Source organism: Salvelinus alpinus, chromosome 8 (assembly GCF_045679555.1).
Source record: "Salvelinus alpinus chromosome 8, SLU_Salpinus.1, whole genome shotgun sequence".
Taxonomy (NCBI): Eukaryota; Metazoa; Chordata; class Actinopteri; order Salmoniformes; family Salmonidae; genus Salvelinus; species Salvelinus alpinus.
The window spans coordinates 13,539,641-13,566,501 of NC_092093.1; the positions used below are offsets into that span (position 1 = coordinate 13,539,641).

At 46.7% G+C, this 26,861-nt stretch overlaps 1 protein-coding gene across 16 annotated transcripts in view; it reads right to left on the reverse strand.

The window, feature by feature from the left end:
* Positions 1-1,279: 1,279 nt before the first annotated feature.
* Positions 1,280-26,861, reverse strand: part of LOC139582565 (gephyrin) — a 154,757-nt gene continuing 129,175 nt past the window's right edge. For 9 of the 16 annotated variants that reach the window (XM_071412683.1, XM_071412674.1, XM_071412675.1 and 6 more), the window contains 14 exons: positions 15,681-15,723; positions 14,823-14,960; positions 10,818-10,910; positions 9,584-9,639; positions 7,866-7,985; positions 7,311-7,369; positions 6,997-7,150; positions 6,459-6,580; positions 5,225-5,327; positions 3,596-3,669; positions 3,421-3,488; positions 3,210-3,313; positions 2,719-2,815; positions 1,280-1,580 (listed from right to left, as the gene is read on the reverse strand). In XM_071412683.1, coding sequence (XP_071268784.1) covers positions 1,447-1,580; positions 2,719-2,815; positions 3,210-3,313; positions 3,421-3,488; positions 3,596-3,669; positions 5,225-5,327; positions 6,459-6,580; positions 6,997-7,150; positions 7,311-7,369; positions 7,866-7,985; positions 9,584-9,639; positions 10,818-10,910; positions 14,823-14,960; positions 15,681-15,723 — 1,365 coding nt within the window. In that variant the 3' untranslated portion in view covers positions 1,280-1,446. The remainder of the gene's footprint in view (positions 1,581-2,718; positions 2,816-3,209; positions 3,314-3,420; positions 3,489-3,595; positions 3,670-5,224; positions 5,328-6,458; positions 6,581-6,996; positions 7,151-7,310; positions 7,370-7,865; positions 7,986-9,583; positions 9,640-10,817; positions 10,911-14,822; positions 14,961-15,680; positions 15,724-26,861) is intronic. The other 7 variants (XM_071412681.1, XM_071412673.1, XM_071412680.1 and 4 more) reach the window with 3 other exon arrangements.

Sequence of the window (26,861 nt, forward strand, 5' to 3'; positions counted from 1 at the left end):
GCTGATCTAGGATTTAATTTCTTATTTTATTTAACCTCTATTTAACTAGGCAAGTCAGTTAAGAACACATTCTTATTTACAACCCTGTCTATTCAATATAATGTAAAAAGGCAGCAGTCCTACTCTGAGCCACTTTATGAAAACAGGAACTGGTCATAAACTTGATCATGTTATTGGATCACCCTCAAACAAGGTGCATCAAAGAACAAAAATCACATTTTTTTTCCTTTAAATAGATTTTATTTTAAAAAAGGAAACCCAACAATCACTTTTTTTTTTACATAATGATCAAGGATTTTTATTATCGTAGTCTCTTTCATCAGTTTCATATCATTACAGAAAATGTACTATAGTACAGCGTTGTTCAATGTCTCCTCATTGCTTCAATATTGGTCATTTCCTTCAGAGTGCTGGTCACATATCTGTACAATATGGTTAATCTTCGTATTATTTTTTTCTGTACATTTTTTGTGAAGTCAGTTAAAAAGGCTGTCAGCACTTAAAAGAAGCTGTTTCTTTTATTCTGTGTGTTTTCCCTCTTTCACTTAGTCGATCAAATAAAATACTGTTTTTGTTTTTCCCAGTTAACCACGCTCCCCGGGGGCAGAGTTGCACCTGGTCAGGTGATAAATAAGGAAGCTTCAGGGTCTGGGCAGGTTAGTGGATGACTGCCCCCCCCCCCCCTTTCCAGCACCACCATTATCCCTGCCCAGGCATTTGGCACTGCGCACATAAACAAGACTCACAAGATAAACAACAAGCAAAGCTCTTTGTCAAGCCATTGTGATGCATACTAATGAGAGAAAAATAGAAGTGTGTGGTGTCACCGTTAAAGCGACACACCACAGAGGAAATAGACCTAGATTAAACCCTCCCCTCCTTCCTCTTACACGAGCACCGTGGGAAATCTGGAGTCTTCCTCAGGGTTTTTCTTGATATATAAAAAAAAAAGGATACTTTTTTCCCACTAAAATTAGAAAATAATATTTCTTATTTTTTTGTCCTGGCAGGCACCTACAGATCTATTAAAATGCTACTGCTATTGATAAGGTCTAGCATTGAACACACAAAGCAATTGCAATGAAAGGAACAAAGTTGCCTTACAATCTAACAATGAGAGTAAGAAGAAGAATCATAAGAATAATCATAAGAATATATTACAGAATAAATCTCTTTTTATAATTAGATTTTTTTCTTTGAAAGTTATATTTTCTTTGTTTGAAATACTATTATAATCTTTTAAATTAATCATATTTTTTTTGTATCATATGTACCTAGGTTTGTGATGGAGATGTTGACTATACCTCAACGTTATCCAAATCAAGAAAAACTAGCTGTGCCGTTGCATATTACAGAATAGTCAATGATATGTGGACATGCACCGTGAACCACCCATTCGAACCCCCTCTCTCTATGAAGCCATCTCAACGTCCCCCTTTGATGACATCATAGCCGGCCGATAACCATGACGTCGACCACCTCTCCCTTGTGCAGCTCCACGTATTGCTCTGTTTTTGGAGGTAGCATCAGGAGACCGTTGGCGCTGCGCATGCTCATCAGCCTGCTGCTCACCTGGTTACCTACAGGATGGAGAGAGAGAGAGAGAGAGAGAGAGAGAGAGAGAGAGAGAGAGAGAGAGAGAGAGAGAGAGAGAGAGAGAGAGAGAGAGAGAGAGAGAGAGAGAGAGAGAGAGAGAGAGAGAGAGAGAGAGAGAGAGAGAGAGAGAGAGAGAGAGAGAGAGAGAGAGAGAGAAAGGGAAAGAGAGAGGGAAAGAGATTGAGAGAGGGAAAGGGAGAGAGAGGAAGAGAGCAAGAGAGAGAGAGAGAGAGAGAGAGAGAGAGAGAGAGAGAGAGGGAAAGAGAGATCGAGAGAGGGAAAGAGAGATTGAGAGAGGGAAAGAGATTGAGAGAGGGAAAGAGAGAGAGAGGGAAAGAGATTGAGAGAGGGAAAGAGATTGAGAGAGGGAAAGAGATTGAGAGAGAGAGAGAGGAGACAGAGAGAGGGAAAGAGATTGAGAGGGAGAGAGAGAGAGAGAGAGAGAGAGAGAGAGAGAGAGAGAGAGAGAGAGAGAGAGAGAGAGAGAGAGAGAGAGAGAGAGAGAGAGAGAGAGAGAGAGAGAGAGAGAGAGAGAGAGAGAGAGAGAGAGAGAGAAAGAGAGAGAGAGAGAGAGAGGGAAAGGGAAAGAGAGAGAGGGAAAGAGATTGAGAGAGGGAAAGGGAGAGAGAGGAAGAGAGCAAGAGAGAGAGAGAGAGAGAGAGAGAGAGAGAGAGAGAGAGAGAGAGGGAAAGAGAGATCGAGAGAGGGAAAGAGAGATTGAGAGAGGGAAAGAGAGATCGAGAGAGGGAAAGAGAGAGAGAGAGAGAGCGAGAGAGAATAAATGCACTCCAGGCCCTCTGTCAGTGCCCAGTACCACACATGTCCAGGAGGATTACACCCATGACAGTCAGGATGATCTCACTACAACAGCATGCAAGGGAGTGAGAGCCTTCTAATACTACACTGTCTGAAAATAGTCACAGCCAGAGGGTTTGTTAGATGAGAGGACTATAGCTTACCCCTCTACAATTGCCCATGAACAAAGCCAGTGACCAGTCCATTGAGACTGTGACTATTCATTTAGTGTAGTCGTTTAGTATAGAAGTGTATCGCTCCTTATAGCAATGCACAACAGAATAGAATAGAAAATAATACAATACAATAGTATGGTTCCATCAGTACCTGTGCTCTGGGCCCATGGCAGAGGCTCCTGGTGGTGCCATGTCAGAATGCAGCGGTGGTACTCAGGGCGAGGGTCCAGCTTCACGTCACATGACAACTACAGGCGACAACCACACAATCAACAGGGCTCATCATGACATGATGACCTCATCATGACATCACATCAGGGTGTGTCCCCCAATTATCTCTCCTCCCTCCTGAAGTGTGCACTCGTTCACTACAATTCATACGCATGCATATTTTTTTTTTTACATATCCCAACTCCCCCTGAGCCAACCCACGGAGAGCGGGGTCACGGCCAGGGTTAGCCATTACCAACGGTGGCCGTAGGGTAAAGTGCCTTGCATAAGGGGACATCGACAGATTTTTCACCTTGTCAGCTCAGGGATTGGAACTAGAGAACTGTGCCAACGCTCTAACTGCTAGACTACCTGCCACCCTAAATGACCAAGTTAAGAAAGATTCATGGAGTCCTGTGACTTCGTTCTTACCCTGGCTTTGATGATGGTGGGCCGTGGGTCCAGGATCCCCTGCATCTTCCTCAAGGCGGGAATGACGAAGAGGTTACATGTCACCACAGCAGACACGGGGTTACCTGGGCCGGGGGGGGGGGGGGGGGGGAGAAAGAAAGAAAACAAGAGTGTGTTAGAAACCAGTCTGGAAACGATTGTCTGATTTCCTCTTTCTCTTTACTTTACACACTACCTGGGAGGGCAAAGATGAGTTTACGAACACCGTCCATGTCCAACGTGGCGAACGTTGTCGGGAGACTGATATGATGGGAGAAGAGAAGAAGAACAACAACATGGTCATCAATGAACAATCCATCCACCGGTTCACCTGTCCAGCCATCCCTCCCTTCCTCCCTCCATCTCACCCTGGTTTCATGAAGACTCGTCCAAAGTGGATCTGGGCATGAAGATCAATATCCAGCACCTGTTTCAGATAGTCCTGAAAAAGAGGATCACACAGTTTGGAGTCTTCTAAGGTACATATAAACATTAGACCAAAACAGTTCTAGTGTAGGTGTACCTAAAACCCACATAAGACGTGTGCACCACTGGGGTGTATTCATCAGGCACCAAGGTAACAACAAAAACTGACTGAAATTAGAAGAAAGTATCTGGATCCAATAAGAAACTGAAACTCTCATTTACATTTTTTTTGCTGCAAAATGTTTTCCGTTTTGGGCCCTTATAAATACAACCCTGTGCTGTGTGAATCCACATAGTATGAACTCCATAATGTCATGTATCTACAGTACCAGTCAAAAGTTTGGACACACCTACTCATTCAAGGGTTTTTATTTTTACTATTTTCTATATTGAAGACATCAAAACTGTGAAATAACACATATGGAATCATGTAGCAACAAAAAAGTGTTAAATAAATCAAAATATATTTTAGATTATTCAAATTATGCACCCTTTGCCTTGATGACAGCTTTACACACTCTTGGCATTCTCTCAACCAGCTTCATGAGGAATGCTTTTCTTGAAGGAGTTCTCACATATGTTGAGCACTTGTTGGCTGCTTTTCCTTCACTCTGCAGTCCAACTAATCCCAAACCATCTCAATTGGGTTGAGGTCGGGTGATTGTGGAGGTCAGGTCATCTGATGCAGCATTCCATCACTCTCCTCTCTCCTTGATCAAATAGCCCTTACACAGCCTAGAGGTGTGTTTTGGGTCATTGTCCTGTTGAAAAACAAATGATAGTCCCACTAAGCGCAAACCAGATGGGATGGTGTATCGCTGCCGAATGCTGTGGTGGCCATGCTGGTTAAGTGTGCTTTGAATTCTAAATAAATCACAGACAGCGTCACCAGGAAAGCACCCCCACACCTCCTCCTCCATGCTTCAAGGTGGGAACCCCACATGAGGAGATCATCCGTTCACCTACTCTGCGTCTCACAAAGACACGGCTGTTGGAACCAAAAATCGTAAATTTGGACTCATTAGACCAAAGGACAGATTTCCACCGTTCTGACTGATTGGCTCAAATGCATTAAGAAGGAAAGAAATTCCACAAATAAACTTTTAACAAGGCACACATGTTAATCGAAATGCATTCCAGGTGACTACCTCATGTAGCTGGTTGAGAGAATGCCAAGAGTGTGCAAAGCTGTCATCAAGGGTGGCTACTTAGAATAATCCCAAATAAGATTCTTCTAAATACATGATTCCATATGTGTTACTTCATAGTTTTGATGTCTTCACTATTATTCTACAATGTAGAAAATAGTAAAAATAAAGAAAAACCCTTGAATGAGTAAGTGTGTCCAAACTTTTCACTGGTACTGTATGTAAAAATGTTAAATGTACTGTATATGTAACAAAATATCAAACACCACAATTCCCAATCCAAATAAATAAATGATCCTGTTCTGTGTGTGATTGTAATTAATCCCACATTTCCCCCACATAGTATTAACACAACAATTCCCCACCCCGACCACAAGGTGTCAGAATAGTGCAATGTCATAACCAATGACCATTCATACTCACTATTTGCTCACATACCTTCTCTCCCATAGACACCCCTCCAGAGGTGATGATGACGTCAGCGCGGCTGATGCCCTCGTTTAGGGCATTCAGCAGGTCATCTGGGCTGTGGGGCCGATAGACAGAGAACAGTTACCATCACACACCATATATAGGGTTACAGAGGGATGGATGACAGGAGGAGATGGAGGAAGAAGAGGAGGGTGAGGAAGATCAGGAGGAAGATGAGGAGGAAGTCGTCTGGGCTGTGGGGCCAATAGACAGTGAACAGTTACTAGTTACCATCACACACCATAGAGGAGGCGAGAGGAAGAGGAGAGAGGAGGAGGCAAAGTAGGGGCAGGAAGAGGAATATAAAACAAAAGGAGAGTAGAAAGAGAGGAATAGAAGGAGTATCAGGAACAGGAAGAGGAAGATGGTAGAGACAAGGAGAAAGATAATGAGATAAAGGGAGGAGGGAGAGGAAGACGGTAGAGACAAGGAGAAAGATAATGAGATAAAGGGAGGAGGAAGAGGAAGACGGTAGAGACAAGGAGAAAGATAATGAGATAAAGGGAGGAGGAAGAGGAAGACGGTAGAGACAAGGAGAAAGATAATGAGATAAAGGGAGGAGGAAGAGGAAGACGGTAGAGACAAGGAGAAAGATAATGAGATAAAGGGAGGAGGAAGAGGAAGACGGTAGAGACAAGGAGAAAGATAATGAGATAAAGGGAGGAGGAAGAGGAAGACGGTAGAGACAAGGAGAAAGATAATGAGATAAAGGGAGGAGGAAGAGGAAGACGGTAGAGACAAGGAGAAAGATAATGAGATAAAGGGAGGAGGAAGAGGAAGATGGTAGAGACAAGGAGAAAGATAATGAGATAAAGGGAGGAGGAAGAGGAAGATGGTAGAGACAAGGAGAAAGATAATGAGATAAAGGGAGGAGGAAGAGGAAGACGGTAGAGACAAGGAGAAAGATAATGAGATAAAGGGAGGAGGAAGAGGAAGCTGCTAGAGACAAGGAGAAAGATAATGAGATAAAGGGAGGAGGAAGAGGAAGACGGTAGAGACAAGGAGAAAGATAATGAGATAAAGGGAGGAGGAAGAGGAAGATGCTAGAGACAAGGAGAAAGATAATGAGATAAAGGGAGGAGGGAAAGGAAGATGCTAGAGACAAGGAGAAAGATAATGAGATAAAGGGAGGAGGAAGAGGAAGACGAACAGAAAGAGGAGCAGGGAGAAGAGTGTGAAGTCCTACTTGTCTCCCACGATGCCCAGGTTGATGGTGGGGTATCCGTGCTCCTGGATGGTGGCGAGCAGCGTGGAACGGTTACTGTCCCTGATCTTTCCTGGGTGGAGGTCGTCCTCAGGGTTTAACAGCTAGAGACAGCAGGGGAAGTGTTCATTAGGTACCAAACGGAAGAAAACAGCCTGAAAACAGGGAGAGACTACCAGGATTTGTCCAATAAGAAAAGCTCATTTTTGTTTTCTGTTCCTAAATGTTTTAAAGGCCCAGTGTTTTTTAAATGTAATATCTGGGTAACAATGAAGTCATTTACTGTAATAGCTGTAATAGTTTGCTAGAATTTTTAACAGAAAACTTTCTCAAGCAAGAATTTAGATAGAAATATCTGGGACTGGTCTGAGTGGAGCGGGAAAGTGCACCAGAGCGGTGGATTATCCACAGTTAGGATTGTGGCGCCAGGATCAATCCGCCAGAGTGGAGGGTCTTAATGGGATATGAAACTTCAAAACTAGTTGTTATTAGCTGAGAGGTTTGGAACTCTCTGTCTCACTTCGTTGCCTGTGGACATGACGGCCACCACGGGGAACTTCTGCACCTCCACCTCGGTGACTCCTACGGTGGCCAGCAGGCCAATCTCAGAGGGGCCCATGTGGGTTCCCTTAGACAGGACACACTCCCCACGCTTGATGTCATGACCTATGGGCCTGGAGGGAGGGGAGACAAGGACGTTTAATAGGAAGGTTAAAGAGGTGGTATGTATACAGAGGAACATAAAAACACACTTTTATTCACTTTTACACACAAACACATGGAAGCAGGCTTGCAAGCACGCAAACACAAGCAAACACACACACACACACACACCGGATGTCTTGTCCGGGACGGGCCTGTACGAGGATCCGCACCTCCAGCTCCTCTGTGCCCTGAGAAGGAGAAACCAACAAACCTGTAAGGAGCTATTACACAAAACACCTTCCCTACTGTCATCACCTTCACTACTGTCATCACCTTCCCTACTGTCATCACCTTCCCTACTGTCATCACCTTCACTACTCTTCCATTCAAAACACCCTCCCACCAGCCCTGCCTAGCCACACTGCAAAGTCCCACGGCCCCATGAACTTGACCCTATACCCTGGAACTAGGCCCTATACCCTGGAACTAGGCCCTATACCCTGGAACTAGGCCCTATACCCTGGAACTAGGCCCTATACCCTGGAACTAGGCCCTATCTCCCTTGTTAGAAGCAGTAGCAGTAAGGTCCTGTGGGCCATTCTGGCTCAGACAAAGCTTGCTTCCTTACTTGATTTACTTTCCCTCCTGAATATATCCTTTATTATTATTACACCATCCCTCTAAGAGACCCTCTTTAGTCGCTCTCCATAGGGCTAAGGGTCAGGGGTCAAAGGTGAGACTTACGTCCTCAGATTCGCGGAGCAGCTCTGTATCCTCCACCTGCACCACAGCGTCTGCCCCACAGGGGATAGGAGCCCCCGTCGTCACCCTCATCACCTGGCCCGGCATCACTGTGTGGGTGGGCTGCAGGGACAGAGAGACTGGTGTCAAATATGCACACATGCGCACACACATGCATATTTACAGACACAAACTCACACGCACACACACACTGCAAACATATCAGTGGAATGTCCCCCTAGGCCAGGGGTTCCCAAACCCATTTAATATCAAAAAGCTGTTTGATTACATCAAAAAAGTTATGTAATCAAAGGCTAATGTTTCCTGTTTTTATTGGGGCTTTAACAGTCTACTACAAATCAGTGTGACAGTACTTTTGGCATTATTTCAATCTGAAGGAAGTATGGTTTGAAATGACTGAAATGCATCAGAAATGTATTGGGAAGTTCAGAAGATCATTAGGCAATCATTTCGTTACTTCACTACATTCTTTAAAAAAATACTTTTTACTCCATACATTTTCCCTGACACCCAAAAGTCCTCATTACATTTCTAATGCTCTGCAGGACAGGAAAATGGTCCACTTATCAAGAGAACATCCCTGGTCATCCCTACTGCCTCTGATCTGGTGGACTCACTAAACAGAGAACATCCCTGGTCATCCCTACTGCCTCTGATCTGGTGGACTCACTAAACAGAGAACATCCCTGGTCGTCCCTACTGCCTCTGATCTGGTGGACTCACTAAACAGAGAACATCCCTGGTCGTCCCTACTGCTCTGATCTGGAGGACTTACTAAACAGAGAACATCCCTGGTCGTCCCTACTGCCTCTGATCTGGTGGACTCACTAAACAGAGAACATCCCTGGTCGTCCCTACTGCCTCTGATCTGGTGGAGTCACTAAACAGAGAACATCCCTGGTCGTCCCTACTGCTCTGATCTGGTGGACTCACTAAACAGAGAACATCCCTGGTCATCCCAACCAAACAACCACAGCACGGCACAACACCACATCTCATCATACATACAGTAAGTAGGTGTATTAATGTGTCACGTGTGTGTGTGAGATACTGTGTCGTGTGTGTGTGAGATACTGTGTCATGTGTGTGTGTGAGATACTGTGTCATGTGTGTGTGTGTGAGATACTGTGTCATGTGTGTGTGTGAGATACTGTGTCATGTGTGTGTGTGAGATACTGTGTCATGTGTGTGTGTGAGATACTGTGTCATGTGTCAGTGTGTGATACTGTGTCATGTGTCAGTGTGTGATACTGTGTCATGTGTGTGTGTGAGATACTGTGTCATGTGTCAGTGTGTGATACTGTGTCAGCTTGGGCCGGCGGGCCACCTGTGGTGGAGTAGGCTGCTGGGTAATTCAGTAAACTGAGTCAATATGGGAGCGCTACACACACACACACACACACACACACACACACACACACACACACACACACACACACACACACACACACACACACACACACACACACACACACACACACACACACACACACACACACACACACACACACACACACACACTTCAATATACAATGTTGGTCCAGGGGGGAATAAACGTTGAGTGTGTGTTTTGATATAACGCTCTTCATGAAGGAGGGTACCAGCCAGGTGCTTCACCCTGAGTATAGACAGGGTGGTGTGTGTGTGTGTGTGTGTGTGTGTGTGTGTGTGTGTGTGTGTGTGTGTGTGTGTGTGTGGACCTGTTCTCCAGCCTGGGACTCTCCGATGATGAAGCGGTCGCCTGGGCCGTCAGCCGCTAAAAAGAAAATACATGTTTTAATGTAATGACATAAGTTTATGTTTGTATGATTGTGTGTATATGCTGATTGTGTGTATATGCTGATTGTGTGTATATGCTGATTGTGTGTATATGCTGATTGTGTGTATATGCTGATTGTGTGTATATGCTGCTGTGTGTATATGCTGCTGTGTGTATATGCTGCTGTGTGTATATGCTGCTGTGTGTATATGCTGCTGTGTGTATATGCTGATTGTGTGTATATGCTGCTGTGTGTATATGCTGATTGTGTGTATATGCTGCTGTGTGTATATGCTGCTGTGTGTATATGCTGCTGTGTGTATATGCTGCTGTGTGTATATGCTGCTGTGTGTATATGCTGATTGTGTGTATATGCTGCTGTGTGTATATGCTGATTGTGTGTATATGCTGCTGTGTGTATATGCTGCTGTGTGTATATGCTGATTGTGTGTATATGCTGATTGTGTGTATATGCTGCTGTGTGTATATGCTGATTGTGTGTATATGCTGCTGTGTGTATATGCTGATTGTGTGTATATGCTGATTGTGTGTATATGCTGATTGTGTGTATATGCTGCTGTGTGTATATGCTGATTGTGTGTATATGCTGATTGTGTGTATATGCTGCTCTGTGTATATGCTGCTGTGTGTATATGCTGATGTGTGTATATGCTGATTGTGTGTATACGCTGCTGTGTGTATATGCTGATTGTGTGTATATGCTGATTGTGTGTATATGCTGATTGTGTGTATATGCTGATTGTGTGTATACGCTGCTGTGTGTATATGCTGCTGTGTGTATATGCTGCTGTGTGTATATGCTGATGTGTGTATATGCTGATGTGTGTATATGCTGCTGTGTGTATATGCTGATGTGTGTGCATATCGATATGTGTGTCATTTAGCTGACTGTGTTTCAGTGCCTCCTGACTCCTAATGTAGTACAGAAAGGACATATCAGCAGTACACTATGACCTGAGATTGAAGTACAATGCAGTACATTGTGTGTGTGTGTACAGTGTGGTACATTGTGTGTGTGTACAGTGTGTGTATATTGTGTGTGTACAGTGTGTACAGTGTGGTACATTGTGTGTGTGTACAGTGTGTGTGTACAGTGTGTACATTGTGTGTGTACAGTGTGTGTACAGTGCGGTACATTGCATCACAGTACAGACCTCTTACAGCGTAACCATCCTTCACAGAGGCAGGGAATGGGGGCAGGTTGTCTTTGGCATAAACCTCCTGAGCAAGGACTCGACCCATCCCATCTAAAGAGAGATAGAGAGAAAGGAGGGAGAGAGAGAGGAAAATAGATAGAGAGTAGAGGTAGAGAGAGAGATAGAGTAGAGGTAGAGAGAGAGATAGAGAGTAGAGGTAGAGCGAGAGAGAGAGAGAGAGGGAGAGAGAAAGAGAGAGTAGAGGTAGAGAAAGAGGAATTGAAAGAGAGAGAAAGGTAGAAGAGCAGGGAGAGAGAGCGAGAGAGGGAGATGTACAAGAGAGGGAGAGGGAGGGAGAGAGATGTACGAGAAGGAGAGAGAGAGAGAGGGCGGGCGGGAGAGAGATGTACGAGAGAGAGATGGAGGGAGGGAGAAGGAGGGAGGGAGGGAGAGAGAGGGAGAGAGAGGGGAAGGGTGGGAGGGAGGGAAGGAAGGAAGGAGAGAGAGGGAGGAGTGAGAGGGATGTAGGAGAGAGGGAGAGGGAGGGAGAGAGCAAGAGGGAGGGAGGGAGATGTACGAGAGAGAGGGAGGGAGAGAGAGGGAGAGAGAGGGGAGGGGGAGGGAGGGAGGGAAGGAGAAAGAGAGAGGGAGGGAGAGCATCTGGTTCAGATGTAGATACAGAGAGACATGTGCCGGAGGTGTGTGTGTGTTAGTGAGAGAGTGACACCTCTCATCAGGATCTCTGTGACTCACCACCTGACCAGAACAGTGCGCGCACACACACACACACACCTGCGTACTCTCTCTTGTCCCTTGCGCACAATTCCCCACATGTAACTATCTAAAAGTAGAAATGTTGGAAATATCTGTATCTGTATAAGAATCATAAAAAACTGCCGGTTAGACTGCAGAGAGAAAAATAGACTGAAGAGAGAATGATTGACAGATCGAAAGACACAGAAAGAGAGAGTGGGCGGAAGAAGAAAGCGCTGCACTAAAATACCATGAGCTGCTAATAGTCTATAAATAGTGTGTGAGGGTGTGATTTACACACACACACACACACACACACACACACACACACACACACACACACACACACACACACACACACACACACACACACACACACACACACACACACACACACACACACACACACACACACACACAAACCCCTGTCCTCCATCTGTTTCCTGTCTAAATATTTAATCCAACACCTCCACCCCTCCTCCCCTCCACCTTCCATTCTCACAACCCATCATGAAACAGACTCTCAAAACAAAATGAAACATCGGTATACAGGGTGAAAATAGAAGACACAGAGAGAGACCACCATGGCTGTTCTATTAGTTATGACTGAGACAGAGCTGAATCAGGAGTGTGTCCAAGACCTCCCTCTGGCCCTGTCCAAGACCTCCCTCTGGCCCTGTCCAAGACCTCCCTCTGGCCCTGTCCAAGACCTCCCTCTGGCCCTGTCCAAGACCTCCCTCTGGCCCTGTCCAAGACCTCCCTCTGGCCCTGTCCAAGACCTCCCTCTGGCCCTGTCCAAGACCTCCCCCTGGCCCTGTCCAAGACCTCCCCCTGGACCTGTCCAAGCCCTCCCCCTGGCCCTGTCCAAGCCCTCCCCCTGGCCCTGTCCAAGCTCTGTGTATCCACCTCCAGAATAATGTGACACAGCCAGGGGGGAGACCACGGCCCTAAGATCCTCTGACAAAGGCCCTGAGGCTAGTGCCAAGGAAGCCCTGAGGCTAGTGCCAAGGAAGCCCTGAGGCTAGTGCCAAGGAAGCCCTGAGGCTAGTGCCAAGGAAGCCCTGAGGCTAATGCCAAGGAAGCCCTGAGGCTAGTGCCAAGGAAGCCCTGAGGCTAGTGCCAAGGAAGACAGACACACACACACACCCACACACATTGAGAAACACACACACAAACACACGCAGACACACGCAGACACACTTTCTCTCTGTCTCTCGTTGTCTCACACATCTATAGTTGAAGTGTTCAGTAAGGTGATATAAACTGTAATCTCCTGCAGTCTGACCATTACAATACAGACCACTGTATATTTATGTGTGACATATGTGTTACTGTATATAGTTGACCTCACCTCTGTACTTGTGTGTACAGTGTGTGTTTGTACAGTGTTCTCCTGGAACCAAAAGGGTTCTCACTGGAACCAAAAGGGTTCTACCTGGAACCAAAAGGGTTCTCCCTGGAACCAAAAAGGTTTCTTCAAAGGGTTCTCTTATGGGGACAGTCGAAGAACCGTTTAAGGTTCTAGATAGCACCTTTATCTCTTAGAGTGTATCGCTGAGGTGTCTATGTATATGTGTATGTATGTGTGTGTGTGTGTGTGTGTGTGTGTGTGTGTGTGTGTGTGTGTGTGTGTGTATATATACAGTGGGGAGAACAAGTATTTGATACACTGCCGATTTTGCAGGTTTTCCTACTTACAAAGCATGTAGAGGTCTGTAATTTTTATCATAGGTACACTTCAACTGTGAGAGACGGAATCTAAAACAAAAATCCAGAAAATCACATTGTATGATTTTTAAGTAATTAATTTGCATTTTATTGCATGACATAAGTATTTGATCACCTACCAACCAGTAAGAATTCCGGCTCTCACAGACCTGTTAGTTTTTCTTTAAGAAGCCCTCCTGTTCTCCACTCATTACCTGTATTAACTTCACCTGTTTGAACTCGTTACCTGTATAAAAGACACCTGTCCACACACTCAATCAAACAGACTCCAACCTCTCCACAATGGCCAAGACCAGAGAGCTGTGTAAGGACATCAGGGATAAAATTGTAGACCTGCACAAGGCTGGGATGGGCTACAGGACAATAGGCAAGCAGCTTGGTGAGAAGGCAACAACTGTTGGCGCAATTATTAGAAAATGGTAGAAGTTCAAGATGACGGTCAATCACCCTCGGTCTGGGGCTCCATGCAAGATCTCACCTCGTGGGGCATCAATGATCATGAGGAAGGTGAGGGATCAGCCCAGAACTACACTGCAGGACCTGGTCAATGACCTGAAGAGAGCTGGGACCACAGTCTCAAAGAAAACCATTAGTAACACACTACGCCGTCACAGATTAAAATCCTGCAGCGCACGCAAGGTCCCCCTGCTCAAGCCAGCGCATGTCCTGGCCTGTCTGAAGTTTGCCAATGACCATCTGGATGATCCAGAGGAGGAATGGGAGAAGGTCATGTGGTCTGATGAGACAAAAATAGAGCCTTTTGGTCTAAACTCCACTCGCCGTGTTTGGAGGAAGAAGAAGGATGAGGACAACCAAGAACACCATCCCAACCGTGAAGCATGGAGGTGGAAACATCATTCTTTGGGGATGCTTTTCTGCAAAGGGGACAGGGCGACTTCACCGTATTGAGGGGAGGATGGATGGGGCCATGTATCGCGAGATCTTGGCCAACAACCTCCTTCCCTCAGTAAGAGCATTGAAGATGGGTCGTGGCTGAGTCTTCCAGCATGACAACAACCCGAAACACACAGCCAGGGCAACTAAGGAGTGGCTCCGTAAGAAGCATCTCAAGGTCCTGGAGTGGCCTAGCCAGTCTCCAGACCTGAACCCAATAGAAAATCTTTGGAGGGAGCTGAAAGTCCGTATTGCCCAGCGACAGCCCCGAAACCTGAAGGATCTAGAGAAGGTCTGTATGGAGGAGTGGGCCAAAATCCCTGCTGCAGTGTGTGCAAACCTGGTCAAGAACTACAGGAAACGTATGATCTCTGTAATTGCAAACAAATGTTTCTGTACCAAATATTAAGGTCTGCTTTTCTGATGTATCAAATACTTATGTCATGCAATAAAATGCAAATTAATTACTTAAAAATCATACAATGTGATTTTCTGGATTTTTGTTTTAGATTCCGTCTCTCACAGTTGAAGTGTACCTATGATAAAAATTACAGACCTCCACATGCTTTGTAAGTAGGAAAACCTGCAAAATCGGCAGTGTATCAAATACTTGTTCTCCCCACTGTATGTGTGTGTGCCGCTCCCTACCTCTGTAGTTGATGATCTCAGTCCCCAGGACAGCGGTCATCTCCAGCACAGTGATGAAGGCCTTGTCCATGGAGGTGAGGGGGAAAGGAGACATGCGGTGTCTCCGGGCCACCTTGGTGATGTCCACCGCACTGTGACCTGATGGGACAGGACGAGAGAGAGAGAGAGAGAGAGAGAGAGAGAGAGAGAGAGAGAGAGAGAGAGAGAGAGAGAGAGAGAGAGAGAGAGAGAGAGAGAGAGAAAGAATGAGAGAGAAGGAGAGAGAGCACACATCGACAGGGTCTTACACAGAGAGTCACATATATACCAAAACATGAGACACACAATCATGTAAGTAGGCAGGCACGCACACACACACACACACACACACACACACACACACACACACACACACACACACACACACACACACACACACACACACACACACACACACACACACACACACACACACACACACACACACACACACACACACACACACACACTTGCATGATTTCAGTTCTTGACAGCGATCATGTTGTTCTAATAACAGCAGTGGAATAATTCCAAAGGTAAGCGGAAGAGCAAAGTGAGGTGTAACTAATGTGCAATCTCGCTCCCCTGCTTTCCCTCTGCCTTGCAGCACAGAGAAGAGAAAGAAGCTTCTTGACCCAATTCCTCTCCTTTAAACGTATGCTTCCATAGCATATTTCAAATGAGTTAACATGAGCCTTACTCAGTCCTTGGCACAACATCACATATGCTCATATATGCACACACACACACGCACACGCACACGCACACGCACACACATGGTTGTCTTTCTACGAGGGATGCTTTAATTCGCCTCTTAAAGACTTGTGGTCGAGGACTTACTTGATCTTAGGATATTTTCTTTGCTGCTGCATCGTGACTGCACCTGGAAAAAGAGAGAGGGAGCGAGAGAGAGAAGAGAGAGGGAGAAGAGAGAGAGACAAAGAGAGAGAAGAGAGGGAGAAGAGAGAGGGAGGGAGAGAGAGAAGAGAGAGGGAGGGAGAGAGAGGGAGAAGAGAGAGAGACAAAGAGAGAGAAGAGAGGGAGAAGAGAGAGGGAGGGAGAGAGAGAAGAGAGAGGGAGCGAGAGAGAAAAGAGGGAGAAGAGAGAGGGAGGGAGAGAGAGAAGAGAGAGGGAGGGAGAGAGAGAAGAGAGAGGGAGCGAGAGAGAAAAGAGGGAGAAGAGAGAGGGAGAAGAGAGAGACAGAGAAAGAGAGAGAGAGAGAAATAGTATGAGATAAAGAAATACCAGGTTGCTCTTTTAACGTTTGAAAGATGAGATGTTTTTGCAACAGTCAAAAAGCGACAGAGGAAGAGTTTGAGACCCTACACTTAGCTCTGACCGTGCCTGTTACAGTGACAGAGGAAGAGTTTGAGACCCTACACTTAGCTCTGACCGTGCCTGTTACAGTGACAGAGGAAGAGTTTGAGACCCTACACTTAGCTCTGACCGTGCCTGTTACAGTGACAGAGGAAGAGTTTGAGACCCTACACTTAGCTCTGACCGTGCCTGTTACAGTGACAGAGGAAGAGTTTGAGACCCTACACTTAGCTCTGACCGTGCCTGTTACAGTGACAGAGGAAGAGTTTGAGACCCTACACTTAGCTCTGACCGTGCCTGTTACAGTGACAGAGGAAGAGTTTGAGACCCTACACTTAGCTCTGACCGTGCCTGTTACAGTGACAGAGGAAGAGTTTGAGACCCTACACTTAGCTCTGACCGTGCCTGTTACAGTGACAGAGGAAGAGTTTGAGACCCTACACTTAGCTCTGACCGTGCCTGTTACAGTGATAGAGGAAGAGTTTGAGACCCTACACTTAGCTCTGACCGTGCCTGTTACAGTGACAGAGGAAGAGTTTGAGACCCTACACTTAGCTCTGACCGTGCCTGTTACAGTGACAGAGGAAGAGTTTGAGACCCTACACTTAGCTCTGACCGTGCCTGTTACAGTGACAGAGGAAGAGTTTGAGACCCTACACTTAGCTCTGACCGTGCCTGTTACAGTGATAGAGGAAGAGTTTGAGACCCTACACTTAGCTCTGACCGTGCCTGTTACAGTGACAGAGGAAGAGTTTGAGACCCTACACTTAGCTCTGACCGTGCCTGTTACAGTGACAGAGGAAGAGTTTGAGACCCTACACTTAGCTCTGACCGTGCCTGTTACAGTGATAGAGGAAGAGTTTGAGACCCTACACTTAGCTCTGACCGTGCCTGTTACAGTGATAGAGGAAGAGTTTGAGACCCTACACTTAGCTCTGACCGTGCCTGTTACAGTGACAGAGGAAGAGTTTGAGACCCTACACTTAGCTCTGACCGTGCCTGTTACAGTGACAGAGGAAGAGTTTGAGACCCTACACTTAGCTCTGACCGTGCCTGTTACAGTGATAGAGGAAGAGTTTGAGACCCTACACTTAGCTCTGACCGTGCCTGTTACAGTGATAGAGGAAGAGTTTGAGACCCTACACTTAGCTCTGACCGTGCCTGTTACAGTGACAGAGGAAGAGTTTGAGACCCTACACTTAGCTCTGACCGTGCCTGTTACAGTGACAGAGGAAGAGTTTGAGACCCTACACTTAGCTCTGACCGTGCCTGTTACAGTGACAGAGGAAGAGTTTGAGACCCTACACTTAGCTCTGACCGTGCCTGTTACAGTGATAGAGGAAGAGTTTGAGACCCTACACTTAGCTCTGACCGTGCCTGTTACAGTGATAGAGGAAGAGTTTGAGACCCTACACTTAGCTCTGACCGTGCCTGTTACAGTGACAGAGGAAGAGTTTGAGACCCTACACTTAGCTCTGACCGTGCCTGTTACAGTGACAGAGGAAGAGTTTGAGACCCTACACTTAGCTCTGACCGTGCCTGTTACAGTGACAGAGGAAGAGTTTGAGACCCTACACTTAGCTCTGACCGTGCCTGTTACAGTGATAGAGGAAGAGTTTGAGACCCTACACTTAGCTCTGACCGTGCCTGTTACAGTGATAGAGGAAGAGTTTGAGACCCTACACTTAGCTCTGACCGTGCCTGTTACAGTGACAGAGGAAGAGTTTGAGACCCTACACTTAGCTCTGACCGTGCCTGTTACAGTGATAGAGGAAGAGTTTGAGACCCTACACTTAGCTCTGACCGTGCCTGTTACAGTGACAGAGGAAGAGTTTGAGACCCTACACTTAGCTCTGACCGTGCCTGTTACAGTGACAGAGGAAGAGTTTGAGACCCTACACTTAGCTCTGACCGTGCCTGTTACAGTGACAGAGGAAGAGTTTGAGACCCTACACTTAGCTCTGACCGTGCCTGTTACAGTGACAGAGGAAGAGTTTGAGACCCTACACTTAGCTCTGACCGTGCCTGTTACAGTGATAGAGGAAGAGTTTGAGACCCTACACTTAGCTCTGACCGTGCCTGTTACAGTGACAGAGGAAGAGTTTGAGACCCTACACTTAGCTCTGACCGTGCCTGTTACAGTGATAGAGGAAGAGTTTGAGACCCTACACTTAGCTCTGACCGTGCCTGTTACAGTGACAGAGGAAGAGTTTGAGACCCTACACTTAGCTCTGACCGTGCCTGTTACAGTGACAGAGGAAGAGTTTGAGACCCTACACTTAGCTCTGACCGTGCCTGTTACAGTGATAGAGGAAGAGTTTGAGACCCTACACTTAGCTCTGACCGTGCCTGTTACAGTGACAGAGGAAGAGTTTGAGACCCTACACTTAGCTCTGACCGTGCCTGTTACAGTGATAGAGGAAGAGTTTGAGACCCTACACTTAGCTCTGACCGTGCCTGTTACAGTGACAGAGGAAGAGTTTGAGACCCTACACTTAGCTCTGACCGTGCCTGTTACAGTGACAGAGGAAGAGTTTGAGACCCTACACTTAGCTCTGACCGTGCCTGTTACAGTGATAGAGGAAGAGTTTGAGACCCTACACTTAGCTCTGACCGTGCCTGTTACAGTGACAGAGGAAGAGTTTGAGACCCTACACTTAGCTCTGACCGTGCCTGTTACAGTGACAGAGGAAGAGTTTGAGACCCTACACTTAGCTCTGACCGTGCCTGTTACAGTGACAGAGGAAGAGTTTGAGACCCTACACTTAGCTCTGACCGTGCCTGTTACAGTGATAGAGGAAGAGTTTGAGACCCTACACTTAGCTCTGACCGTGCCTGTTACAGTGATAGAGGAAGAGTTTGAGACCCTACACTTAGCTCTGACCGTGCCTGTTACAGTGATAGAGGAAGAGTTTGAGACCCTACACTTAGCTCTGACCGTGCCTGTTACAGTGACAGAGGAAGAGTTTGAGACCCTACACTTAGCTCTGACCGTGCCTGTTACAGTGACAGAGGAAGAGTTTGAGACCCTACACTTAGCTCTGACCGTGCCTGTTACAGTGACAGAGGAAGAGTTTGAGACCCTACACTTAGCTCTGACCGTGCCTGTTACAGTGACAGAGGAAGAGTTTGAGACCCTACACTTAGCTCTGACCGTGCCTGTTACAGTGATAGAGGAAGAGTTTGAGACCCTACACTTAGCTCTGACCGTGCCTGTTACAGTGATAGAGGAAGAGTTTGAGACCCTACACTTAGCTCTGACCGTGCCTGTTACAGTGATAGAGGAAGAGTTTGAGACCCTACACTTAGCTCTGACCGTGCCTGTTACAGTGACAGAGGAAGAGTTTGAGACCCTACACTTAGCTCTGACCGTGCCTGTTACAGTGACAGAGGAAGAGTTTGAGACCCTACACTTAGCTCTGACCGTGCCTGTTACAGTGACAGAGGAAGAGTTTGAGACCCTACACTTAGCTCTGACCGTGCCTGTTACAGTGACAGAGGAAGAGTTTGAGACCCTACACTTAGCTCTGACCGTGCCTGTTACAGTGATAGAGGAAGAGTTTGAGACCCTACACTTAGCTCTGACCGTGCCTGTTACAGTGATAGAGGAAGAGTTTGAGACCCTACACTTAGCTCTGACCGTGCCTGTTACAGTGATAGAGGAAGAGTTTGAGACCCTACACTTAGCTCTGACCGTGCCTGTTACAGTGACAGAGGAAGAGTTTGAGACCCTACACTTAGCTCTGACCGTGCCTGTTACAGTGACAGAGGAAGAGTTTGAGACCCTACACTTAGCTCTGACCGTGCCTGTTACAGTGACAGAGGAAGAGTTTGAGACCCTACACTTAGCTCTGACCGTGCCTGTTACAGTGACAGAGGAAGAGTTTGAGACCCTACACTTAGCTCTGACCGTGCCTGTTACAGTGACAGAGGAAGAGTTTGAGACCCTACACTTAGCTCTGACCGTGCCTGTTACAGTGATAGAGGAAGAGTTTGAGACCCTACACTTAGCTCTGACCGTGCCTGTTACAGTGATAGAGGAAGAGTTTGAGACCCTACACTTAGCTCTGACCGTGCCTGTTACAGTGACAGAGGAAGAGTTTGAGACCCTACACTTAGCTCTGACCGTGCCTGTTACAGTGATAGAGGAAGAGTTTGAGACCCTACACTTAGCTCTGACCGTGCCTGTTACAGTGACAGAGGAAGAGTTTGAGACCCTACACTTAGCTCTGACCGTGCCTGTTACAGTGACAGAGGAAGAGTTTGAGACCCTACACTTAGCTCTGACCGTGCCTGTTACAGTGATAGAGGAAGAGTTTGAGACCCTACACTTAGCTCTGACCGTGCCTGTTACAGTGACAGAGGAAGAGTTTGAGACCCTACACTTAGCTCTGACCGTGCCTGTTACAGTGATAGAGGAAGAGTTTGAGACCCTACACTTAGCTCTGACCGTGCCTGTTACAGTGATAGAGGAAGAGTTTGAGACCCTACACTTAGCTCTGACCGTGCCTGTTACAGTGATAGAGGAAGAGTTTGAGACCCTACACTTAGCTCTGACCGTGCCTGTTACAGTGATAGAGGAAGAGTTTGAGACCCTACACTTAGCTCTGACCGTGCCTGTTACAGTGACAGAGGAAGAGTTTGAGACCCTACACTTAGCTCTGACCGTGCCTGTTACAGTGATAGAGGAAGAGTTTGAGACCCTACACTTAGCTCTGACCGTGCCTGTTACAGTGACAGAGGAAGAGTTTGAGACCCTACACTTAGCTCTGACCGTGCCTGTTACAGTGACAGAGGAAGAGTTTGAGACCCTACACTTAGCTCTGACCGTGCCTGTTACAGTGATAGAGGAAGAGTTTGAGACCCTACACTTAGCTCTGACCGTGCCTGTTACAGTGACAGAGGAAGAGTTTGAGACCCTACACTTAGCTCTGACCGTGCCTGTTACAGTGACAGAGGAAGAGTTTGAGACCCTACACTTAGCTCTGACCGTGCCTGTTACAGTGACAGAGGAAGAGTTTGAGACCCTACACTTAGCTCTGACCGTGCCTGTTACAGTGACAGAGGAAGAGTTTGAGACCCTACACTTAGCTCTGACCGTGCCTGTTACAGTGATAGAGGAAGAGTTTGAGACCCTACACTTAGCTCTGACCGTGCCTGTTACAGTGACAGAGGAAGAGTTTGAGACCCTACACTTAGCTCTGACCGTGCCTGTTACAGTGACAGAGGAAGAGTTTGAGACCCTACACTTAGCTCTGACCGTGCCTGTTACAGTGACAGAGGAAGAGTTTGAGACCCTACACTTAGCTCTGACCGTGCCTGTTACAGTGACAGAGGAAGAGTTTGAGACCCTACACTTAGCTCTGACCGTGCCTGTTACAGTGACAGAGGAAGAGTTTGAGACCCTACACTTAGCTCTGACCGTGCCTGTTACAGTGACAGAGGAAGAGTTTGAGACCCTACACTTAGCTCTGACCGTGCCTGTTACAGTGACAGAGGAAGAGTTTGAGACCCTACACTTAGCTCTGACCGTGCCTGTTACAGTGACAGAGGAAGAGTTTGAGACCCTACACTTAGCTCTGACCGTGCCTGTTACAGTGACAGAGGAAGAGTTTGAGACCCTACACTTAGCTCTGACCGTGCCTGTTACAGTGACAGAGGAAGAGTTTGAGACCCTACACTTAGCTCTGACCGTGCCTGTTACAGTGACAGAGGAAGAGTTTGAGACCCTACACTTAGCTCTGACCGTGCCTGTTACAGTGACAGAGGAAGAGTTTGAGACCCTACACTTAGCTCTGACCGTGCCTGTTACAGTGACAGAGGAAGAGTTTGAGACCCTACACTTAGCTCTGACCGTGCCTGTTACAGTGATAGAGGAAGAGTTTGAGACCCTACACTTAGCTCTGACCGTGCCTGTTACAGTGATAGAGGAAGAGTTTGAGACCCTACACTTAGCTCTGACCGTGCCTGTTACAGTGATAGAGGAAGAGTTTGAGACCCTACACTTAGCTCTGACCGTGCCTGTTACAGTGACAGAGGAAGAGTTTGAGACCCTACACTTAGCTCTGACCGTGCCTGTTACAGTGATAGAGGAAGAGTTTGAGACCCTACACTTAGCTCTGACCGTGCCTGTTACAGTGATAGAGGAAGAGTTTGAGACCCTACACTTAGCTCTGACCGTGCCTGTTACAGTGATAGAGGAAGAGTTTGAGACCCTACACTTAGCTCTGACCGTGCCTGTTACAGTGATAGAGGAAGAGTTTGAGACCCTACACTTAGCTCTGACCGTGCCTGTTACAGTGACAGAGGAAGAGTTTGAGACCCTACACTTAGCTCTGACCGTGCCTGTTACAGTGATAGAGGAAGAGTTTGAGACCCTACACTTAGCTCTGACCGTGCCTGTTACAGTGACAGAGGAAGAGTTTGAGACCCTACACTTAGCTCTGACCGTGCCTGTTACAGTGACAGAGGAAGAGTTTGAGACCCTACACTTAGCTCTGACCGTGCCTGTTACAGTGACAGAGGAAGAGTTTGAGACCCTACACTTAGCTCTGACCGTGCCTGTTACAGTGACAGAGGAAGAGTTTGAGACCCTACACTTAGCTCTGACCGTGCCTGTTACAGTGATAGAGGAAGAGTTTGAGACCCTACACTTAGCTCTGACCGTGCCTGTTACAGTGACAGAGGAAGAGTTTGAGACCCTACACTTAGCTCTGACCGTGCCTGTTACAGTGATAGAGGAAGAGTTTGAGACCCTACACTTAGCTCTGACCGTGCCTGTTACAGTGACAGAGGAAGAGTTTGAGACCCTACACTTAGCTCTGACCGTGCCTGTTACAGTGATAGAGGAAGAGTTTGAGACCCTACACTTAGCTCTGACCGTGCCTGTTACAGTGATAGAGGAAGAGTTTGAGACCCTACACTTAGCTCTGACCGTGCCTGTTACAGTGACAGAGGAAGAGTTTGAGACCCTACACTTAGCTCTGACCGTGCCTGTTACAGTGACAGAGGAAGAGTTTGAGACCCTACACTTAGCTCTGACCGTGCCTGTTACAGTGATAGAGGAAGAGTTTGAGACCCTACACTTAGCTCTGACCGTGCCTGTTACAGTGACAGAGGAAGAGTTTGAGACCCTACACTTAGCTCTGACCGTGCCTGTTACAGTGATAGAGGAAGAGTTTGAGACCCTACACTTAGCTCTGACCGTGCCTGTTACAGTGATAGAGGAAGAGTTTGAGACCCTACACTTAGCTCTGACCGTGCCTGTTACAGTGACAGAGGAAGAGTTTGAGACCCTACACTTAGCTCTGACCGTGCCTGTTACAGTGATAGAGGAAGAGTTTGAGACCCTACACTTAGCTCTGACCGTGCCTGTTACAGTGACAGAGGAAGAGTTTGAGACCCTACACTTAGCTCTGACCGTGCCTGTTACAGTGACAGAGGAAGAGTTTGAGACCCTACACTTAGCTCTGACCGTGCCTGTTACAGTGATAGAGGAAGAGTTTGAGACCCTACACTTAGCTCTGACCGTGCCTGTTACAGTGACAGAGGAAGAGTTTGAGACCCTACACTTAGCTCTGACCGTGCCTGTTACAGTGATAGAGGAAGAGTTTGAGACCCTACACTTAGCTCTGACCGTGCCTGTTACAGTGATAGAGGAAGAGTTTGAGACCCTACACTTAGCTCTGACCGTGCCTGTTACAGTGATAGAGGAAGAGTTTGAGACCCTACACTTAGCTCTGACCGTGCCTGTTACAGTGATAGAGGAAGAGTTTGAGACCCTACACTTAGCTCTGACCGTGCCTGTTACAGTGACAGAGGAAGAGTTTGAGACCCTACACTTAGCTCTGACCGTGCCTGTTACAGTGATAGAGGAAGAGTTTGAGACCCTACACTTAGCTCTGACCGTGCCTGTTACAGTGACAGAGGAAGAGTTTGAGACCCTACACTTAGCTCTGACCGTGCCTGTTACAGTGACAGAGGAAGAGTTTGAGACCCTACACTTAGCTCTGACCGTGCCTGTTACAGTGATAGAGGAAGAGTTTGAGACCCTACACTTAGCTCTGACCGTGCCTGTTACAGTGACAGAGGAAGAGTTTGAGACCCTACACTTAGCTCTGACCGTGCCTGTTACAGTGACAGAGGAAGAGTTTGAGACCCTACACTTAGCTCTGACCGTGCCTGTTACAGTGACAGAGGAAGAGTTTGAGACCCTACACTTAGCTCTGACCGTGCCTGTTACAGTGACAGAGGAAGAGTTTGAGACCCTACACTTAGCTCTGACCGTGCCTGTTACAGTGATAGAGGAAGAGTTTGAGACCCTACACTTAGCTCTGACCGTGCCTGTTACAGTGACAGAGGAAGAGTTTGAGACCCTACACTTAGCTCTGACCGTGCCTGTTACAGTGACAGAGGAAGAGTTTGAGACCCTACACTTAGCTCTGACCGTGCCTGTTACAGTGACAGAGGAAGAGTTTGAGACCCTACACTTAGCTCTGACCGTGCCTGTTACAGTGACAGAGGAAGAGTTTGAGACCCTACACTTAGCTCTGACCGTGCCTGTTACAGTGACAGAGGAAGAGTTTGAGACCCTACACTTAGCTCTGACCGTGCCTGTTACAGTGACAGAGGAAGAGTTTGAGACCCTACACTTAGCTCTGACCGTGCCTGTTACAGTGACAGAGGAAGAGTTTGAGACCCTACACTTAGCTCTGACCGTGCCTGTTACAGTGACAGAGGAAGAGTTTGAGACCCTACACTTAGCTCTGACCGTGCCTGTTACAGTGACAGAGGAAGAGTTTGAGACCCTACACTTAGCTCTGACCGTGCCTGTTACAGTGACAGAGGAAGAGTTTGAGACCCTACACTTAGCTCTGACCGTGCCTGTTACAGTGACAGAGGAAGAGTTTGAGACCCTACACTTAGCTCTGACCGTGCCTGTTACAGTGACAGAGGAAGAGTTTGAGACCCTACACTTAGCTCTGACCGTGCCTGTTACAGTGACAGAGGAAGAGTTTGAGACCCTACACTTAGCTCTGACCGTGCCTGTTACAGTGATAGAGGAAGAGTTTGAGACCCTACACTTAGCTCTGACCGTGCCTGTTACAGTGATAGAGGAAGAGTTTGAGACCCTACACTTAGCTCTGACCGTGCCTGTTACAGTGACAGAGGAAGAGTTTGAGACCCTACACTTAGCTCTGACCGTGCCTGTTACAGTGATAGAGGAAGAGTTTGAGACCCTACACTTAGCTCTGACCGTGCCTGTTACAGTGATAGAGGAAGAGTTTGAGACCCTACACTTAGCTCTGACCGTGCCTGTTACAGTGATAGAGGAAGAGTTTGAGACCCTACACTTAGCTCTGACCGTGCCTGTTACAGTGATAGAGGAAGAGTTTGAGACCCTACACTTAGCTCTGACCGTGCCTGTTACAGTGACAGAGGAAGAGTTTGAGACCCTACACTTAGCTCTGACCGTGCCTGTTACAGTGACAGAGGAAGAGTTTGAGACCCTACACTTAGCTCTGACCGTGCCTGTTACAGTGACAGAGGAAGAGTTTGAGACCCTACACTTAGCTCTGACCGTGCCTGTTACAGTGATAGCGGTTGGATTAATTTAACTGAGCTAAAATAGAAGAGTTAATTTCAAAGATATAATAGATGAGTTAAATGAACGGATATATATAGTGGATCAAGTCAACAACACATTGATTAAACATTGATAATAACAGATCTATTAACAGGGTAAATAGCTATAACAGTAAATGTGCAGTACTGACAGTGTGGTGCAGGAAGGATGCATTTCTCTGAAAACATCTGATTCTATAAGAACGCTAAGCTAACGCTTTACTAACGCTTTACTAACGCTTTACTAACGCTTTACTAACGCTTTACTAACGCTTGTGTAATGCTACTGTAGCAGTCAAACGGACACACCTACTCACTCATGATGCCAAGAGTGAGCAACGCTGTAACCAAAGGCAACGGTGGCTAATTTGAAGAATCTGAAATATAAAATATATTTTGATTTGTTTAACACCTTTTATGGTTACTACATGATTCCATATGTGTTATTTCGTAGTTTTGATGTCTTCACTATTATTATATAATGTAGAAAATAGTAAAAGTAAAGAAAAACCACTGAATGAGTAGGTGTGTCCAAACTTTTGACCGGTAGTGTATCTAGAGACTAGAGAAGAGGAGACAGAGGGAGTGATTAGAGGGACGCGGTATAGTACGCAAAACCCTCACACACTCTGAGAATATGTGTGTGTGTGTGTGTGTGTTGGGGTGGGAGGGAGTTATGATCAGTTTTAGTTATTATATTCTGTCTGTCTGTCTGTCTGTCTGTCTGTCTGTCTGTCTGTCTGTCTGTCTCTATTCCTGTCTGTCTCTATTCCTGTCTGTCTGTCTGTCTGTCTGTCTGTCTGTCTGTCTGTCTGTCTGTCTGTCTGTCTGTCTCTCTGTCTGTCTGTCTCTATTCCTGTCTGTCTGTCTGTCTCTATTCCTGTCTGTCTGTCTGTCTGTCTGTCTCTCTGTCTGTCTGTCTCTATTCCTGTCTGTCTGTCTGTCTCTATTCCTGTCTGTCTGTCTGTCTGTCTGTCTGTCTGTCTGTCTGTCTGTCTGTCTGTCTGTCTGTCTGTCTGTCTCTATTCCTGTCTGTCTGTCTGTCAGTCTCTATTCCTGTCTGTCTGTCTGTCTGTCTGT